At 50.2% G+C, this 20,342-nt stretch overlaps 5 protein-coding genes across 5 annotated transcripts; 2 read left to right on the top strand and 3 right to left on the bottom strand.

Annotated features, from left to right (window-relative positions):
- Window positions 1-74: 74 nt before the first annotated feature.
- CMQ_5920 (psf1 domain containing protein) lies at window positions 75-967 on the top strand (the record flags this gene model as incomplete). The annotated part of the gene is made up of 4 exons (XM_014316566.1): window positions 75-101; window positions 186-351; window positions 427-787; window positions 874-967. 4 exons carry the CDS (start codon window positions 75-77, stop codon window positions 965-967), a joined length of 648 nt encoding a protein of 215 aa, XP_014172041.1.
- A 3,279-nt stretch (window positions 968-4,246) lies between these two features.
- Window positions 4,247-6,577, top strand: CMQ_5859 (sulfate transporter family protein; the record flags this gene model as incomplete). Its single annotated transcript, XM_014316505.1, has 3 exons — window positions 4,247-4,706; window positions 4,839-5,272; window positions 5,330-6,577. The coding sequence occupies 3 exons, from the start codon at window positions 4,247-4,249 to the stop codon at window positions 6,575-6,577; spliced, it is 2,142 nt and encodes a 713-aa protein (XP_014171980.1).
- Window positions 6,578-7,537: 960 nt separating this feature from the next.
- On the bottom strand, window positions 7,538-11,361 carry CMQ_5819 (Rho GTPase activator; the record flags this gene model as incomplete). Its single annotated transcript, XM_014316465.1, has 4 exons — window positions 7,538-8,041; window positions 8,101-10,127; window positions 10,192-10,894; window positions 10,972-11,361. The coding sequence occupies 4 exons, from the start codon at window positions 11,359-11,361 to the stop codon at window positions 7,538-7,540; spliced, it is 3,624 nt and encodes a 1,207-aa protein (XP_014171940.1).
- A 1,311-nt stretch (window positions 11,362-12,672) lies between these two features.
- CMQ_5905 (mitochondrial integral membrane protein) lies at window positions 12,673-13,305 on the bottom strand (the record flags this gene model as incomplete). Its single annotated transcript, XM_014316551.1, has 1 exon — window positions 12,673-13,305. One exon carries the CDS (start codon window positions 13,303-13,305, stop codon window positions 12,673-12,675), a length of 633 nt encoding a protein of 210 aa, XP_014172026.1.
- A 1,871-nt stretch (window positions 13,306-15,176) lies between these two features.
- CMQ_5929 (60S ribosome subunit biogenesis protein nip7) lies at window positions 15,177-15,818 on the bottom strand (the record flags this gene model as incomplete). The annotated part of the gene is made up of 2 exons (XM_014316575.1): window positions 15,177-15,517; window positions 15,593-15,818. The coding sequence occupies 2 exons, from the start codon at window positions 15,816-15,818 to the stop codon at window positions 15,177-15,179; spliced, it is 567 nt and encodes a 188-aa protein (XP_014172050.1).
- Between the last annotated feature and the right edge of the window lie 4,524 nt (window positions 15,819-20,342).

The following is a 20,342-nucleotide window of genomic DNA, read 5'->3' as shown; positions in this document are numbered from 1 at the left end:
TGCTAAAGCACCTTGCGTACTAACCCCCCAATTGAGCATTGTACTGTGTCGGCCAACCTGCACATTCTCCCCAGATGTATGGCGATCTTGGCAACAAACTGGTGCGTATCTCTGGTGACGCGTTCATTGTCTCGCATCGCGTGCAGCCTTTGCAGAATTTAAGCTTACGCCCATCTGTTTGTCAGGTCCAACATGCCAAACGGACGCAGAACTTGGCACACTTGCCACCCTACCAGACCGAAATTGTGCGAGCAGTGACGCGCGAAGTGCGCGACCTCGATAAGGACGTGGCCCAGCTGCTCGAACCTTTCCAAGGATCTTTTGATCCCACAACCGAACCGGCAAAAGCATGTGCGCTTCTCGTTGATCATCTCGCTATGCGTCGCAATAAAAGGTGCCTATTGGCATACCACCGCACGCGGACAGACAAGCTGGAGGAGCTGGTGTGGAATGGATCGGACGTGGTGGACCTTTCAGAACAACAGATACGCGACGGCCCGTCTGGGGCCCGTGGCAGTGGAGGAAGGGCCGGCAGCGGTGGAGGCGCCATCGGTGGCGGCGAGACTGGCACCGGAGACGGATACAGCGCCGGTGTCAGCAGCAGCAACGGCAGCAGCAGTCTCAGCCCCCAGGAGGAAGACTACGTCCGGCAGTATTCGAACCTACTGGCTGCCTATAAAGGCCAGTGGACGGACATCGACCTGACCGGCAGCCTGGAGCCTCCCCGCGACCTGTTTATTGACGTCCGCGTTTTGAAGGACGCTGGAGAAATTCAGACGGAATATGGGTAAGTACAGCTAAGTAAAAGAACTTTGAAACAAAGAGTGGTGCACTGTGTGATGCATTGTCCCTGACGTTTCTTGGCCAACCCAGATCTATCACACTGAGTCGCAACAGCCAGTTTTACGTCCGACAAGGCGATGTCGAGAGGCTGATTGCACAAGGATACCTCCAAAAGCTGAGCTGAGAAGGTGCTAGTCTTGAAAGCCCGGGCGGGCTCTACAACTTATACGATGCCGGCATTATGTCCCTATCCAGCTCCCATTTCCAAGCCTGACTTTCAATCTGATTTCCGAGGGAAGAAGAAAAAGGAAGGGAACAGAGTGGAGATGCAGCGGCCTTACTGGCTCCATGAGGTTCCGGGCAGTGTTATGCACATATTTTCCTGCGTTACATGCACGGGACCTACGAATACTTGCCGACGCGTCACTTCCTGCACCGCCATGCTATACTTGAAGAAGCGAAAGGGTTTGTAGCACAAATTTTATCGTTGGTGCGAACCAAGCCGTCTGTGTGGTCCCCCATTAACTGCACTGAAGGTGTGAAAATCGGTTGAGTGTGGTATTTTCGTACAACCTGATGCACAGGTGTTTCCCAGCCAGCTGCATTTGCTCACCGGTCAGTATATCACGAAATGTGGCATACATTGCACATGCACAGTTAGTATCGTTTGTGGCAAACAGGTGCTTGCATTTGTAACAGTTGCAGTAAATGAGAACATCCACACACATCAAGCACGCCGTATAATACGCAATGTGACAATAAGATATGGAGGCGTGCGAAGTAGAGGACATCCACTCGAATGGGCACATGCCACATACGGGTGCCTTATTCTCTGCATGCACTTTTTCGAGCTTATCCTCGGAAGACAAGGGTCTGCATGCAGTTGTAGCTATGTTGCAGGCAGACTGGTTAGTAAACTATTAATGTAGTTTTCATTGCTCACATGGTCACTTTTTTTCCCGCCGATAGTCCAGCCTTATTTTGCACAGTTTGAACGCTCTAATGCACAGTGCTAAACTCGCCCCAAGTCGTTGACGTCAACGCAGGCAATATTATATCAGCAGGTACGCAGTACTCCGTAGTACATAGTAATACGAAGTTGATGTGCAATTTCGCCAGTGTGTGTCTGGCTGGCGCAAATGGACACGCCATTGTTTGCTCTCCTGTCATTTGATAACTTGCGCGGTGTCATGGCAAACCAGCATACTCGACGTAATATATCGAATCACCATATGCACCGTATGCATACGATACATCCTGATTTACTAGTCAGTATCCGTAATAATAATAATTGTTTTTTGCCAAACAAGGCTTGCTGAAAGCGTGACAAGCATTCATCTTCGGCCGTTCTTTCGCTAAACGGGAAAAAATGATTGTACAGTACTCCGTATTTCTACGGGATTGCGCACACGCTAGTACGAGTAAGTCTGGCCTAAAAAAAATGGAGCCTTCTAGACATGTCGTGGTGGATCTTCGATCCATCCTTGCTTGGAGCTATCTTACCATAGCTGGCAAAGTAAGTACGGAGTACACGCCCCTCCTCTTTTTTTTTCTCAGACTTCTCATTGTTGTTTCAACTCACGAAGTGCGACCTACCTTTCCCTGTATTAGTGAAGCCTGTTGCTCCCACGCAAGCTCACGCCTTCCATCTTTGTCGCCAGATTATCCAACAGCTCTCCTTCTTTTCGCCTGTCTTACGGTCTCTCTTGAGTTTTCCTGTGTGCCTCTTGGGTCAGCGTGGGATTCAAATAAGCACAGTGCCTAAAAGCACGATTTGTCACTTTTTGGGAAGCCTGCCTATACTGCTCAATATTCGTTGCGCCTGTATTGTCGTCTTGTGCTCTCATCACAAGCCGGCCGTCTTGAACGGCTATGCCCCTTGTATAGGCGACTGGCGCTCATAATTGGTCAGGACAGAGGGAAGAAAAAACGTAGAGCAACAAACCGGAAGCTTGCTCAGCGTGGTTTCTTAAGTGACTGTTCGACTTTCTAGCGATGTCATCTACGCCTGTGACTTTCGCCATACCGCCATGGGCTAGACGGAGAGCCGAGTCTATCGGCTCACTGCAAAGTAATCCGGCAGCGAGCACTCGAAGGCGCCGATCTCGCAGTTCTTCTCGCATACCACAGGGCCAGTCAAGCCAGCAACAGCCATCACATGGCGGGGACTCCAAGCTTTCTTCCTCTATCACGTCAGGGGGACACAGAGAACCGACACGGTCTTTTATCAACCCTGCCCACCGAGACAATTTAGGTAGGAGCCTTTTTATATAGTTGCTCCGAGCACCTCGCCAGCTAATCAAATCGGATCCAGCTCTCGTTAGCACGGCTCAATATGCTAGGTCTGTACGGGAAGAGACAGCTGAGCTGGCGACCTACCAGCTAGCGGACAAAAGCGATACACGCAATCCTTCATTTCTCGATCGAAATCGCTCGCTGTCCTTTCACACAACATTATCGTCTGATGTTGACACCGAAGACACCGAGTTCCGACCAGCAACAATTGCAGGCGGTGCAGTCGGAGGAACGGGACGTATTATCGAAGCAGCCCAACCCGAGCGCGGCTACCAGAATGATGAGAATCATACATGGAGAGATGAGGCGGATTTGTCTGCTGATGAAGGGCCATCTTTACTCACTCGCGCCTTGAAGAGGTCACCTCCTCAACATGTTCGATTGTCTGAAGAGGAGAATATTCTTCGAGACAACGACAACGTGTTTTCTGATGAGGAAGACGGCGATGAAGCGCTAGAAGATATTTCACATCCGACAATAGTGGAAGATTGTCATATCGGTACAGCCGATGACTTCGGAGACAGCTCTTTGTCCGACCGTCTAGCGACTGAAACGACACCTCTTTTAGAAGAACCGAGCGAGTTGGCAAACAGTCGTCCGAGGCTAAGCTATGATCCCGAAAGCCAGAAGAACCACAGGCGGCATGGATTTCTACGCATCTTTGACTGGATGCTGAAACAGCCAAGTGAAACTGACGAATCTGGTGGAAGACGAACAGGAAGAGTCTACCGCGCAATTACGAATTTGAAGTGCTGCGATCGCAAAACTTTTTGGGAAAATGCGGTTGTCGCCCCTGTCGCCTGCTTACCTGCTGTCATTGTGGGCCTGCTGTTGAACATCCTAGATGCTCTTTCTTATGGTACGTTCATGTTTTAAACTGGCCCCAATATCTTGTTCTATCTTGTTTCTTTGTGTATTTACACTGCGTGCCTTTCAACTACTAGGAATGATCCTTTTCCCCTTGGGAAGCCCGGTTTTTGCCCATCTAGGCTCCGCTGGAATCTCTATCTTCTATGTCAGCACCATTGTATCACAGCTTGTCTTTTCCTCTGGAAGTATATTCAAGGGCGGAATTGGATCCGAGTTGGTAGGTTTTGTCCCCATTGGAGTTGATTTAGAGCATACACTCACGGCGCTACAGATTGAAGTAGTTCCCTTTTTTCACAATATGGCTTTGACAATTACCGACATTGTTGGGGAAGACAGGCCTGATGCAGTTATTGCTACAACGATCACATCTTATGCGCTGAGTTCGGTGGTGACGGGTTTAGTCTTCTACTGCATGGGCCGATTCAGGTTTGGCTACATTGTCGGCTTCATTCCCCGGCACATCCTCATTGGCTGTATTGGTGGTGTTGGCTGGTTTCTTGTGGCTACTGGCTTCGAGGTTACAGCACGCATAGAAGGCAGCCTCAATTACGATATCGACACTCTGCACAAGCTGGTCCAGCGAGACACCATTCCACTCTGGGGCACACCACTTGCTCTCTCCATTGTTCTCTTCTGGAGCCAGAAGCGTATTTCGAACAAGTACTTCTTGCCGCTGTTCATCATCGCTATTCCTTTTCTCTTTTACTTCATTGTTGCAGTAGCCGGCTCTTTCAACCAGAGCTGGCTGCGTAGCCATGGTTGGGTATTTGAAGGACCTCCGGCTGGCGAGCCATGGTGGTTTTTTTACACACTTTATAGTAAGGAACTGCTGTACCGCTTTTGTCCCCCGGTGTTTCTTGTTTCAGAAAGCTAACTACAGCTCGTGGCAGAGTTTGATCAGGTGCACTGGGGAGCCATTGCCCGATGTGTTCCTGCAATGTTTGCACTGACATTTTTTGGAATTCTTCACGTCCCTATCAACGTCCCAGCGTTGGCACTCAACATCGGTGAAGATCATGCCGATCTGAACCACGAGCTCAAGCTGCACGGATTTTCCAATATGTTGCCTGGCGCCCTCGGGAGCATACAAAACTACCTTGTCTACGCCAACACGCTGTTTTTCATGCGGTCGGGCGGCGACAGCCGTCTTGCTGGTTTTGAATTAGCAGCCTTTACGTTTTGTGTTATGCTGGTCGGGCCCAAGACTTTTGGATTCATACCGATCATGATGGTCGGATGTTTGATATTTGACCTCGGCTTTGAGCTACTTGTTGAGGCTGTATGGCAGCCTCGTAAAAAACTCAAGCGTGCCGAATACGTGACGGTTCGTTTAACTTGCATTCTCAATCCATGTCGAATCAACATCAGCTGATTTGCAAAGGTCATTGCTATCGTTCTCATCATGGGAACTTACGATTTTGTTGTCGGCATTGGAGTCGGCATTCTCCTGGCCTTTGTGTCGTTGATAATTCAGACCTCCCAGGTGTCTGCCATTCGCGCAGCATACAGTGGCGACATTGTCAACTCGACAGTCCGGAGAAATCCATCTCAGCAAAACTATCTTCGTATAGTTGGCTGTCAGATTTGCATCATCAAACTGGAAGGTTACCTTTTCTTTGGTACCATCGTGGGGGTGGAGGACAAAATACGGGAGCTCATCTCGGACGATTCTTTCCATCGTCAGCCTATCCGCTACCTGATTCTCGATTTGCGCCATGTGACGGGGCTAGATTACTCTGCTGGGGAGGCCTTTAACACGATCAGCCGGCTACTGGATGGAAAGGGCATCCAGCTTGTGGTGAGCGGTGTGGATGCCGAAAGCGAGCTGGGTCATGACCTGCGCGCAGTCGGGCTGGGCGAAGATGACATAGAGGTGGTCTTCTTACCGGAGATCAACACCGCGCTGGAGCTTTGCGAAAACGAGCTGCTAAAGACGTTGTATGCAAGCCAAGAGGCGCATTTGGGCGAGGGCATGAAGGCTGGTACGACCTCCGGGGCCAATGGCGCGATCGCTACCACTGGCTCATCGTCCCGTCGACACCTGCTCATCGACGAGGCTGGTGCTGGCCCCTCACTCGACATGCTGGCAAGCTCGCCACGCCGAAACCACCTGCAGGCTGCAGCACGGGAGCTGCTGGACAATACGGAGGATCGCCGGCGCTCCAGATGGCAGAATTTCAGCGACCCTCTGCGGCTGATGCTGCAGATCTTCCAGGATGTCAGCGACAAGGACGTGGACTTCTGGTTCAGGGCAGGTCGCTACTTTCAGCGGCTTGAGTACGTGGCCGGGGACATGCTATTCTCAGCCGGTGCTGTAGCAGAGGGCTTTTTCCTGTTGGAGAAGGGGATCGTTCGGGCCGAGTACAGTCTCGCACACGGGCAGTGCTACCACGAAAACATTGTGGCAGGGACTACGTGCGGTGAGCTGCCATTCTTTTCAGAGACGGCCAGAACTGCAACTGCGTATGCCGACATGGACTGTACCGTGTGGGTCCTCACCCGTGAGGCGTGGCAGAGGCTCCAAAAGGAGCATCCGGATGTGGCGAGCGAGCTGCTGCGCGTATCTTTGAAGCTCACGGCTGAGCGTATGTCCACCGTGCCGTCATCGACTATGCTGATGGCCGATTAGGGGGCGGGATGAAGCTGTGGATGACGGCAGGCAACAGGGCTAAACAAATTTGGGAGACAAGAGACTGGTGGGTGCGATCTTGTCAGGATGCTTGGCTATCTGGTTACATATTTGGGTCTTTATGACTATTCATTGATACTATACGGTTGGAAGCCATGTGCAGTTGCCGAGACTGGCGGCAAGTAGGAGGAAGATCCGTGACAGACGCCGTGCCCATGTATACTTTGCGAAAGAAGGAAGACAAAACGATCCGAACCTTTTGGAAGAATAAAATGCAGAAAGATATCTTCGCCACGCGTGAAAGGCCTTCATCCAAGCTATGTAGAGAAAGAGGCATGAAATAACAGAACCAAGACAGGTGAGGGCCATTCGCTAATTCGCTCGCCGCAGAGAGCGATATGAGAAAAGAAAACCCCCCGTACAAAGCAAGCCTCTGAGACTGGGAAGTCGGGATACGACGAGGAAACAAGACGGAAAGGAAGAGCAACAGGACATGAGGACCCAATTACCGACGTCTAAAATAACGAAGGAGAAGATGTGATGGAGGTGACGGCTAAATACAGGGCCGCCCGGCAACAAAAACAGCAGAGAAAGAAAACAAGAGCACCTGGCTTGCATCCACGTAAGCGTGCAAGGAAGCCCCACGAGCAGCTATTGTCCACGAGCGCCTTGCTGCTCTTTCGAGCAGTATACTGTTCATTCCTTCTTTCCTTTTTTTCCAGTGGTCCATGACTGTCATGACAGGGTTTGTTTCGTCGAGAGGGGCGAGAAGATTCGGTGGAAACAGACAAGACAGGAGGGCGCAGCAGAAAGGAGGAAAGTGAAAACGCCAGTGCGATGCCTGTAGTGGTGTGTCGTCCCACTCTTTTCAACCACAGGGTTAAATTTGGTGGAAGCTTTTGAGGCTTTTGAGGCTCGAGAGCAACGCACCAGCTCCCAGCTCCCTTAAAAAAACACCGGCTAGCCATGGCCAGCAACACCAACAGAGCCATTGCTTGGGGGACCATTGTTTCCTCGCACCCAGCCAGAGTTCCGCCATTCTCGCTTAGTCGTGCGGTCTGGACCCTGTAGCTGGCCGTCCGGATCCGCAAGCTCGTGCTGCGCCTGGAAGGGCGGAGTGACGCCTTTCGGCTCGTCCTGGCCCTGCCACCTGGTCGGCGAGCTCTGGTTCGGACCGCTGCTGTATGGCGGGAAGTTACTGTTGTTGCCGTTTGGTACGTCCTGCACCGGACGCACACTGGTCTCTTCCTTCCAGACCGAAGGATCCGTCTCGACGCGCCTCGCAAGCGGCCGTGTCGTCGAGTCGTGTCGGTTCATAACCTCGCCCACCTGGCCGTATGGTCGGCCACCTGCACTGTTGCCTGTCCGGTCGCCGAAGCGCTTTAGGATTTCCTTTGTCGTGATCTCGCCGTTGTTGCTGAACAGCATCGGGTCGTTGAGGACGTCGACTAGGTCGTCCGGAACCTGACGCAGTTAGAATGTGAAGGAGCTAGAAAGATATAAAAGAAACACGCCAAACTAACCAAGCACATCTCCTCAATATTGTTGATCAGTACGTAGACGGCCTCGATAGCGAATATCGGGTCGCTGTCAAGAGCGGGCACCTTTGAGCTGAGAAAAAGGATGTTCGGAGTGATGACGGTGGCCAGATTCCGGATATCCATCTTGGAGCCGCTCTCGTCATCCACCTGGTGGAAGGAGCCGGCCCATTTGAGGAAGCAGAACAGGATCTCCAGGCAGTCGCGGTGACACTTGGGCAGCAAGCAGCAGGTCAGGTGGAGACACTGGCGTCGCCGGTCCTCGTCCGAGATCTTGGCCGCGGCCAGCCAGAGGCGATACAGCTTGTGCGTCATCAATGGGTCGGGAAGGTCCCGCAGGTATCGCTTCAAGAGAGCCGCCACCTGCACCACGTTCTGGCCGCCCAAGTTGACGTTGTCACAGCCGTCCCGATCGATCTTCTCGCACAGTTCACTCAGCTTCTTGATGTTGCCGTTCTTGCGGAAGACGCCCTCGACGGACAGGTCCATCTTCCGCATCGTCGACACAATGTCGTCCACGATGGCCGGGATACGCAGGGTACCAGGCCCGACGCCGTCCGTGGAGTCGGCCCCGTCGCGCTCGATGATGATCTCGAGTGGAACGCCAAAGATGCCCTTCTTCTTGACATTCTTCTTGTTGTCGTTCTTGAACGCCTTGCCGAACTTGTTCCAGAATGTCGCCGGTTTCCTAGACTCGATGAAGTCCAACAGTTCTTCCAGCGAGAACTCGCTCTCGATCATCGGCTGCATAGTCATCACCGCCAGATGCCGCACAATGAAATACTCAAGGCCCGACAGCTCAGAGAAATACTTCCGCCCCCCAAGCTTGTGTGGAGAGATCATCGTAGGACCGGCCGCAGTAGGTTTGCCCTGCCGTTCATCGGCGGCATATTGGTCGTTGGAGTATGCCGTCAGCTGACCACCCCTGGCCATGACCGAGTCTCGGTTGTTGAGTCCGCCAGGTCGCTGCTCGCGAGCCTGCTCCGCCGCTACGATGCGAGGTATGTCGTCTAGAGTGAGGTAGTCTTGATGGCCAAGCATTGTGTCCGCAGCAGCCTCGTCCACACGGTCCTCCACAATCTGCATTCCGGGACGGGCGCTGCTTGCCGGTCCGTTTTCTGCGCCGGAAGAGCCAGGCCGCGCAGCCGAGCCCTCTGGCCCGTCCATCACGCGGGATGTCCGTGTTTTTTTGAAACTCGACGACAGGTGTTTGTCTAAACGGGTGCTCCGCAGCCTTCGAACGTCGTTGAGCGTGTTCTCGTAAGCAGACGGCTCTCTCGGCCGATTAGGGTCGCCACTTGTCGAGGTCTGTACGTCTCTTCGCGACTGCACATCAGAGGACGGCGTGGACTCGTCTCTCGCTGCTGCAGCCGCCGCATCCGAAGACTGCAAGAGCGCCCCGCTTGAATACAGAATGTCCAGCAGTCTGGCCAAAGCCACCCGTAGAAGAAAAACATACTGCTGCAGCTTGGTGACCCGATCTAAGGGTATGGCTTTCTCTGAATCGGATGGCTCGCAACTGTTGCAATGTATGGAGCCGTCATATCTAGCCCGGGCATCTCCCAGCTTGGCGCCCAATGGAGTCGCGCACTGAACACAAGCCACACAGGCAAGATGCCAGCGGCTATCGCCGTTCCTAGCGCATTCATCCTCAATGGACTTTTGGCAGGTCGCGCAGTGGTCTGAGTTGTTCGCCGCGAGAGGCCCCATTTTGGCAGTCATCTGCTGTATCCCCTCCTCTGGTTCATTCTTCATAGCCTCCAGGGCGCTGACATCGTCGAGAAACCCAAGAAGGCTTTCTGACGTGTTCCGTTCCTTTTCAATGCGAAGAGCCCCTTGGAGGCAGATGCGGATCAAGAGTTTGAGATAGTGGGCCAGGCTGGTAACCAGAGATAGCAGCTCCTGCGTCACGCCAACCTTCGTAGTCGTAGCATCTTGCGACTTGGAAAGTAGCGAGAAGAAGGCCACAATCTTCTTACAGAGCAACTTTGCTTCACGCCCGTAAGACAAACCTAAGCATGATAGTCAGCAAGACATGTACCCATAGGGGACCGAAAATCTCAGGGCTGCACGTACTTTTTAAATCAAACTTCGTTATAGCCGTTTCGAGGTTGTCGGCAGAGCGGAACAGAATTTCGACGTGTCCGATAAACCGCCTGGCCACCAACACGCCGTCCACGTAGGCACCGTTGCTGACGTGCAGCAACATGTCGGATATACAGGCAGCGGACGATTCTTCAAAAGTAGACAGAACGCTCCATATACGATACACCTTATCTTCCATCCTTTCCTCTTCTTCACGCACAAGAGTGCGTTTAGCTGTCTCGTCGACTTCTGCTACGGGAGGCTGTCCATCTTCGTCGTGAGGCGCAGTTAGCCGGACATTCCAGAATTTGTGTATCATATAGCATTCTGGATGCCAGTGTTGGTTCTGGCCGTTTCGAAAGATCTCGACAAATTGCTTCAAGATAGCAGTGTGGCACCCATTACACCGCTGAGCAAACTGCGTCGAGTAGTGGTAATGACAGTAAACTTGACCGTCGTGCTCGTAGTAGCTGTCTTGCGCCCCGAAGACTGTCGAGCAGAGCGAGCATGTGAAGTGGTCAACATGATATTTCCGGTCCAGGGCGGTGATGTAGGACCCTCTGAGTGCCCCGCCGCAGTGATAGCAGAGCAAGCCAAGTCGTCGGAAGTAGTCTGTTTCGCAGAGTGGATACTGAGGGCCATCATTTGTGTCGCTCGCCGGGAAGAATTTTGACGCTACAATTTGGCCGCAGTCCTGTGATTGATATATGAGTAGCTGGTAACACCACCTCCGACCTAACCACCACAGGAGCCTCGCAGATAGTGACTCACCTGACACCGAAAGCAGTCCAAGTGAAATGTTCCATCTAGGGCACGAACAAACTGCCCCGTAAGCGGCTCGCCGCATTTGTTACAGGTCCGTGGCAGCCCGCTTGCCGTCCTTGAGCTGCCCTGTTGGGAATGTTTTCGATCACTACTTGGTCTTGGCTCCAATTCTCGGTCTCGTCCCCGGTCCATGTTCCGACCTCGATCGCCTTGAGAAGGAGACACCGGCGGACGACCGGGTACAGGCCCGTAGCCTCCGCTATTTTGCCACGACTGGCCTTGGCTCACGTTGCTATGCTGCCTCTCCATAGGATATTCTCCTGCATTATTCGGTGGTAATTGGGGATGGCCATATGTGCGGTCGCTGGCTGGACCGCCCTCGTATTCTGGGTCCATCTCAGGGACTGGGCGAGAACAACGCTTGTTAAGCAATGTGCGCAGTTACTGAAGTAGGCCACCGCCGGGATGACTCAGTGGAACAATAGTAAGCGAGCTGTTTGGTGTCTCTTGGTCGACTACTCCCGTTCCGTCTGAAGGTGCGGCAAAGATCGGAAACTGAACTGATGCGATACCACGGCCAATTCGATCATAGCAACCACCAGATTTTGGTCGGGCCGGAGATATAAAAGCTGCGCGCAGGGGGAGAGGTTCGATGAAGAGTGCCAGACGCGTATGTGACGTCTATTGATGTCGAGGTCGAACTTGAGTCGCGGGTACAGGTCCAGAGGAGAGCGGAGAGAAGCAGAGGGTCAGGTACGACAAGCCGACCCGACCTACAATAAGAGGTTTTCCAGTCTCACAGCTGCCGCCCTCCTCGACGCAGGGAGCCAGGCCCAAATGTCGAGGCTGAGTTGACTTTCTCGATGCTGCAACGGCAAACGTGAAGCCAAGCCGGTCGCATGCACAATTGTGGTTGGCAAAACAATAGTAGCCAGCTGCACCGACGGGTCTCTTTCGTGCAGGAGCGGCACTCCGGTAGTTGAGTTTTCGTTTTAAAAACTGGCTCGCTAGGTAAACAAGCACCAAAGCAACGGGGATGAGATGTTGGGACGATGACCAACGCGCAGTAAGTAAAGTCGAGGGGCGGAGTGCCCTTCACAGCTTTGGGAGAAATGGGGGGAGATGAGAAAAAGGGAAGCGACACATATCGGGGCTAATCCAAAAGACGCCTAGTGCCCCGTTACCTGGCCCGTGCGCGGACCTTGGACGCTCCTGCCTTTCCCCTTCTTTTTCTGTTGCTCCATGGTTGTTGCTGAGCAGCCAGTATGCCCTCATATTACCTTGTTAATATTAATAAAAAGGATTAAGAACCCGGAAGCTTTACAATAAAATAGAATAATTACAATAACCACACAATGTGACATTTGACCTACGACATAAGCATTCCTTTCTCCCCCCATCTCTTCCCCTCACCCCTGTCTAGAGGATCCTCCTTTATGCCGCCCCTCTTCTGTTATTTAAGTCCTCAAGCAACTGCAAAGATTCACCGTTTTTGATACTCCGTACTCCGTACTCCGTACCGGTCCTTGTTTTTCCCCTCCCCCCACTGTCCCCGTTTCCTGTCTCCCTGACGAATTGCAAATGGATGTACGGAGTGGTGCCAGGTCCGAGGCTGACAGGCGCAACAAAAGGCTTTCTTTTTTAGCGCCTAGAAGACTGCGCAACTGTCACTTTCTTCTTCCTTTCCCGAGTCCACCGCGTTCTCTCTCACTGGCCATCCACAATGGGCTTGGGTAGTTGATGCACCATCTTCTTGAGGCGCTTTTCGATTGCAGCACGACCTTCGAGTGTGTTCCACACTTGATGTGGTGCCTTGTCTATAACGTCCCATGCCAAAAGATTGTGTGTGAGATGGGTAAGGTCGCGTTGCTTGCTCTCCCAAACGTCATCCCGACGGATTTGCTCCCCTGACGAGATCACTGCCAGCAGCGTGTCCTGGTATTGAATGACACGACTAGTCGCAACATCGCGCCTGGTTAGCGAGCTTGCCACAAGACTTTCTTGCAGCTTAGCATATATGGCCTTGCTGCTCTGGTATGCCGCCCGGCCCCAAACCCGGTCTTCTTTGTTGCGTCCCTTGAAAAGGGCGCCGGGAATGCGATCCAAACCGAGAGGTGAGAGAATCCCTCGAAGCCAGAGGAAAAAGCCCTGGCTAGATGCGCCGAGCCGATCGAGGAGGTCTTCATGCAGTGGGTCGATGAGCAGCATCCCTTCGATTTCGGCACCGTGGCGCGAAGAAAACACACGCGAGTAGATGGATCCCACGCCGGCACTTACCAGCACCCAAGGACCCACCTCTCCGGCATTTGCGAGGGCTTCGCTCAGGGCTTCCGTTGCCATTCCGGCAGAAAATGGTGAGGGTGCCGCATCACTCTTCCTCAAATTAGCTTTTCGTCCTGTACCGATTGGCTAGGAGGAAGGGGGGGGAAGGTGGCTTACCCAGGCAAGTCCCGGCCGATCAGAAAAGCAATACCGGTTTATCGATCCGTTTTTCACCGCGTTTTCAGCGAACTGCCACAAGCCGTTTTCGACCGGATCATCACCACCTTCAAACAGAACCGTAGGCAGTTGCTCCTTGGATTTGCTGCCGTGACAATATACATGAATTTCGTATTTTTCACCATCCACAAAAAACCGTTTGCCGGGAGGAGCCAATCCGGAGTCGAGTGCACGCAAAATCACTGTGCAAGTCAGGAGGATAGAGGCGACGAGAAGAGCAAATAGAGTGATGCTTGAGATGGACACCTGGATCCACTCGAGAAACGTTCTCCTCGATTCTGGCCGTCCTGTCAGCCGTTCTTCTTCCTCTCTCTTACCCCATTGTACAGTGCGATCTGCAATGATCGTCCATATGGTGATCAGAAGCGCCCCTATTATATCAAGGTCAGTTAGCGTACCTCCTTTTTTAATCATGTTAGGACGATACACATACAGATCACGCTCGATATTCCGACCCAACCTTCCTCAATCCGTGTCCGAGTAACTGCTGTTATAAGGACTGTGTTGATGAGAAGGAGGAAGGCTATACCTGCAGTAATAACTCGCACCAGTTTCGAAGGAGCTGCAAAAAAAAGCAAGCTCACGACGAGATTCGTCAATGAGATTATAGTATACCCGAAGGAGTAAAACGGAGACCCGCGTGTTTGAAACCCTGGAGGAGTAACGAAGTGCGAAATAAGTACCAGTATCCACCAAATTCCAGTAACTAGTAACAAGAAAATGGTGAGATAGCGAGTGGCTCGAACAGAGAAAAGGTTGTATGGTGATACAGCTGGGTCGTCGGGGCTGAGGTAGCCGTGGTTTGGTCCGTTGCTAACACCGTGACCGTCAATACGGTTAGGCAGTAGGCGTGTAGTTTCGTCTGGTGTCTGCTCTATGCTAACACGAGACGCTGAGACGGGTGTAGCATTGCGGTCATCATCATGGTCGCTCCTGGCGGAGGATCCAAAAAAATTGTTCATTATGGCCGTCGTAGAGAGGCAAATTGTTGTTATCTTGAGTTATCGAGCAGGCCTGTAATTGTTACCGAATATGTGAAAAGGAAGGATATTTGAGATACAAGTAGTTACCAAGAGATAAACCAAGGGCATCGTATTATCAGCAAGAGTTATCTCAGTAAAAAGGACCATGACGTATTGCCGCCGGTCGCGACCAGTCGATGTCCCAAACGGCGTCGTCGATTGGCTACTAAAGATGGGGCTGATGCAGCAAGTTTTGCGGCTTGCGACTGCGTATCTTTCTGCCCTTGCCGGAAACAAAGACACTACGGAGTACATAGTGCAGTACGGAATAGTTGTAAGATACAAAATATCGCATTTCGAACTCCATCCACGTGATGATTTATCTGTTAATATGCTATGCTAATTGTGAGATAATATCGTTACGTACTCCATCCTGGTTTGGCAGTGAAGCTCACACATACAGAGCACTGTATATGTTGGAAATCTTCAACAGCGGCATACCAGACCAACAGTATGAATGTCGCTTTTAGTACAAAAAAAAGCTGCTCCTATTGTGTTGTTCAATCAGGCTCCCCGAGCCTCCGTAGCCTTTTATTTCTTTGAATGAGCCTGCATCCCTGTATCCTGTGTTATAAATCGTGTCCCTGGGTATCAACCTTATGCGGGCCACTGGCAAATTGTTTCGTGCTATATTCAATCCGTCTTGTAGCCACCTTGGTCATTTTCACGTCTGTCGAGCTGCGAGCAAGGTCATCCAGACGCAAAGAGTGAGTCCTCGTCTCGAAGATATTCACCACAATCCGCCTGGCGAAAACAGACAATCGCTGTGGGGTCCAGTCGCCGCGCCTCAGAAGTGCTGCGTGCTGTGACGCCAAACCCAATCGGAATGTCGTCCATAGTGCAAACCACTATACCCTGGTGCTCTGGGCAGTCTTCCGAGTAACGGCCGACATGAGCCTTGAGAATGTTTCCCCCATACAGAAATGGCATGACGCCATTGGGTCGGACCCAAATCTTGTATCGTGCATGGGCAGCCAAAACTGGCAATGCGGTGATATGGAGCCGGAACTTGCCCGACTTGGTGAATTTGCCTGCAAACAAGAAAGTCAGCGACACGTGCCACGACCCAGACGGGTAGTCACAGCCAGTAAACTAGATTCAAGTACCTAAGCAGGTCCCTAGGGACAGTAGCTTGTCTCTCGCTACAGACGTCGCCAAGTTGGCTAACGACAGCAAAACATAATACACACGACCTTGAGATAGCCGAAACACATGCCGGTCGGCGTCGGGAGAGTCGTCTAACGGAGCAATCAAATTCTTGAGCGAAGCACCTGTGTAGTCGGCAAGCTTCTTAAAGACGGTTTGCGTCTCTGCTTCTGTAAGTGGCCGCATTATTGCAGGTTTGAGTGTGATTATCTTAGTTGTAAGAACGCAAGAAACAAGAAAATTTCCAGCATTAGATTTTCTTTATCTTATGTTTTGTCTTATCAGCCTAGCTTGTACGGAGTACCTGTAGTTTGACGGATAAGTACACGTGATTGTCTAGGAGCTAGTCAAAATATGGAAGTACTCCGTATAACAGACAGCCAAAATTATTTCAGGCACTTCTTGGCCTGCTTGTGTATTACGGAGTATCTGCACCGTAATCCACTAATAAGAGAAATGGTACTCCGTACATAGTAAGATACGTTAAAAAAGTGCACTAGTCTACATACAGCTTACGCTGTATTTTCTGCCAGGCCCAAGCTGTCGAAGGTACGTTTAAGAAGCATCTTTATATTACAGTTACTCCTACTAAAGCCGGGATGGAACAATATCTTAAGCATTGAAATGCTAGTATAGTGCTCTAGATTATATGAGATTAAGTGTAGTATTTTGGCAGTAAGTTCAGTGCTATACTTCGTAATAATAGCTACGGAGTACGGAGTATAGCTGTTAAGAATAGGCTACAAGCTAAAGGTGCGGGCTAATTGGCTAATCTGTAAATTATTATATGGGCCTCTTGCAGTAATCCGTACTCCGTACGGTACGGATAGCCAAAATTTTACGGTACAAATATAAATTTTCAAAATTATGGTGCATTTAGCACTTTTCTTCAGATAAGCAAGTTGAAGCCTTATTATGCAGCTAAACTCTTTCCCTTTCTTTTTCTCTGATGCATGTATAAATATGTACGGAACATCGAAATTACCATATTACCTTCTTTTCCGCTGCCATTTGTTTACGTTTTCTGTACTTCGTACGGAGTGTTGCCACTAATATCTTTACACTAATCGCGGGTATTACCGTAAGGATATCTGCGGTAAGCGCGTTTTTACTTCAAATCTTTGTGAAAAAGAACAAAGTTACGGCGTACTGCAAATCATGTCGTATAGATAGTGATTTTGTTTAACAGGCACCCGAAAGCAGGGCGTTCAACGCTATATAGTAGGCTGGTGATACAGCAAAGCGAAATTAGATGCCATAATACTTCATACATGTAAACGACAACTATATCATAGTCATCCATAAGGGACGAACCAGCATTAAAGTATACCAGCCTCAAGCCCACTTGCCCAACAAAGCCATGATGCCTGTACCTAAAAATAGGCAAACGAGCATAAATGTAACGCGAGCGCTATCGCGTGTCCGTTCAGGGTTGAAAAGAAAATCACGAGCAAGTAGCTCCACGAGACCGGTGTAGATAAGAATGCCAGCCGAGATACTGTCTAGGACACCTGATATAACGTTTGCTGTAAATGAGCCACTGTTATACGTGTTCCGTACTCCCAGTCCAATCGCAATAGCTATAGGAGTAGTCAGGCCATATGCTATACAGAGAAGCCATGGCATAATTGCCACAAATTTGCTTGAATTTGGTGGGAACGGGATAGCACTGAGACGGGCACCGATGCCTAGGCCCTCAAATGCTTGGTGGAAGACGATAACTGGGTAGAGTGTATCAAATTCGTCACCCACAACACCCAAATTGAGACCAATAATGACAGAATGGAATATAACACCGAATTCGAGAACTAAGAATGCAGCCATTTGCTCACGGAAAGCAATGTCATCTTGTGCAACAGCAGCTCCGAAATTTTCGACGTCAACTTTCGCATCAACGCCATGCTCGTTGCTGTAGCCAGATTTTGCTGGTGTGTTGTCTTGGTCGGATGAATGGAGGTGCTGGTGGGACTGTGAAATTCGGGGTTCAGGTGCGCTAGCGGTGGTGATAGTGCTTTCGACGATATCCTCGTTGCCATGTTTGAGCCTGAATCGCTTTTCAACAAACCACTCAGCGAGGAAGTCCAGTAAGAATGTGAGCATGACAGAGACCATAGCTAAGCAGGGCGGCCATGAGTATACGGCCCAACCACCAGTCATTCCGACGCACGAGGCGGGCCCAATTTCAGTGTATGCGGGATCCAGAAGATGGATGAAGGCAGTGGCAATGATTACACCAGCTCCAAAGTATCGGGCAAATAGGTAAATATAGAGTGGGACACGGAACCAGCGAACACGTGTAGCTGCGACAGGGAAAGTTGTGGTACATGATGAGACGACAAGGATGACAAAAAGTGCCGAAATCCTGGCTCCGAGACGGCCATCATAGTCATTTTCTCCGGACTTGAGAAAACATACAATTTCCATCGGGTCAGCCGTGTTGAGGTCGACATTAGACGGGTTGAAGAGAGTCGAGTTATCGGCCATTGTGTGCAATCTAAAGCATGCGGTTGCCTTCTCGGCAATCGATTCTTCAGTATAAAATTGTAATTTTAGTCAATCCTATACCAGGCTGTTGTCAGAAACTGCACTAAAAATGCGCCTTGAGTCGGATGCAATCCATCTAGACGAAGAGATACTAGGCTTTCGCAAACAGCTGCCGTGAAAAATAGGACATCCCGAAAATACACGCTGAGGGAACCGGATGTGACAAAAGAGCAAAAAGATTGAAGGGGAGCCTCTCACAAGTTTAATAAAATAGAACTGTCGATACGTACAATTTGGTACGGTACGCACGAGGCTTCGATGAAAAATGACAAAAGTTGATAGAGAGGGTACGAGCAGAGTAGGTGTATCTCTGGCACGATGTGTATGATGCATGCAAAGATGTATAGAATATATCAACCGTACCCAAACTATAGATACCCAACCTATATATACATATATAAAAATACGAAGAAAGATACGAACGAAAACGAAAGTCATTCTCTTTCAGACTAAGCGCTGAACCTTGTTGGCCTCGAGCCATGGTCTATAGCGCAGACCTAGCTTGTTTTCCCAGATTGAGCATTGGCATTGAGCATGAGTGGTCCAGCTTACTTTTCAGCAAATTGTTGCCTCTTCAATATTTTGCATACGGTAAGAAATTACCATGTATAGCCTATAATGCAATATAGTTATACTTAGACTTGGGGCCAGTGGAGGGTACACATATTCACCACTTCTTGTTGCTCCCAACCGCTTTTCCAAAGTACTCCGTAGCTTTTCCCATATCGCAATATTTGCCCCGCTTTCCTGCAAGAAGGATGAGAACCTTGATGGGTATCGTACTGATCGTACTCCGTACTGTGGCCTCAACTTTGCAACGTATCTTACCATTAGAAACCAGCGCAGTAATTGGTACCTCTGCGCCCTCTTCGACCTCTTCGAGTAAGATCTGTACGGAACACCCTTCAGAGTCTACTGATTGTTTTAGTAGGTCAAATGGCACTGGATGGCTTACTGTGTTGTAATCCTGCGTTGTGCTCTGTACTTAAGGCGCTGTCTTATTACTAGGGAATGTTTTACGGATGTTAGGTGACTGCTACCCGAATCCGAACCTCCAGTTGATACAAACAATGTTGGGAGAGGCAAAGTTACTAAACGACAAATCTTCTCGAGGCAAACAGTAATCATAATTGGAAGCTGACTTGACCTTTTTTTTTGAGAGTAAAAAAGAAGCGTTCTTCAAGGCACTAACGCTTCGAGGCATAGTCCCCAGGTATAGAGTATTGTTTTCAAGATCTCCGGCATTGAAACCGATCTCTCTTCTCACAGCACCTCAATTTTCAAGATTCTTCGCCCATTTAAATACGCCGCAGCAAGACATGTAGATACAGCCGCTTGAGCCAGTCAGAAAGGACTAGCCAAACTTGAAGAGACACTTGAAAAGAACATGAAGGAAAGTCTGTTAAAAATAAGATATTTCCCTATTTTAAGTATCTCCGTCCGCAAAACTCAGCGGCTTCGGTGCATATTACCATGTAAGATATTGTTCATCACCACTACTTACCACCGCTTTGGAAAACCTCTTTGGTTAGTTCACGGAGGGTTCCTTCGAGATAAATCAATCTGACCAAGGTTAGACTTAATTTGATGGCGTGAATCTACGAATTTCTGACCAACGAGGCCCACCCTTGACGAATACCAGTTACCATATCTTTTCATCGGTTTCGCCTCTTGAACAGTAAGATCCGACTGATGCAGGCATTAAACCTAAAAGAGGACGGCATGGCCCCGAACAGCTCGGCCATACCTATCACGCTAAATAAAGAGGGGTACACTACGGAGTATAGGTAGGACGTATCTTACGGAGTACTTTGTAGAAACTATAATTCTGTCAAAAGCTCACTCCACTGAGATTGCGACTTCATAGACTGTTTTACTCCGTAATATCTTCTCATAAGCTACATACGTAGTACGAAGTACATAGTAGAACTGCGGATTCTGTACCTTACAATTGAACATGACCTCGTCGATCTCACCGCCGCTCAATTCTACTCTTCCCACTAGCGCGCCGCGGAAGGGCGAAACCCTCCCCCGGTCGTGGTTATTGGGTAGCTTTTTAAGATGCTCGGCCACATATTCTAAAGCCTTCCTAGTCGTTGTAAGTACGTGGTGCTTTTCTTCGTTCTCTCGCTCGGATCAAAAACAAAAGGATTACCTTACAAGGCC

The sequence above is a fragment of the Grosmannia clavigera genome (assembly GCF_000143105.1).
Source record: "Grosmannia clavigera kw1407 unplaced genomic scaffold GCSC_146, whole genome shotgun sequence".
Classification (NCBI taxonomy): Eukaryota; Fungi; Ascomycota; class Sordariomycetes; order Ophiostomatales; family Ophiostomataceae; genus Leptographium; species Leptographium clavigerum.
The sequence above is the reverse complement of the archived record's forward strand: the minus strand, read 5'-3'. Positions and strand labels throughout refer to the sequence as shown.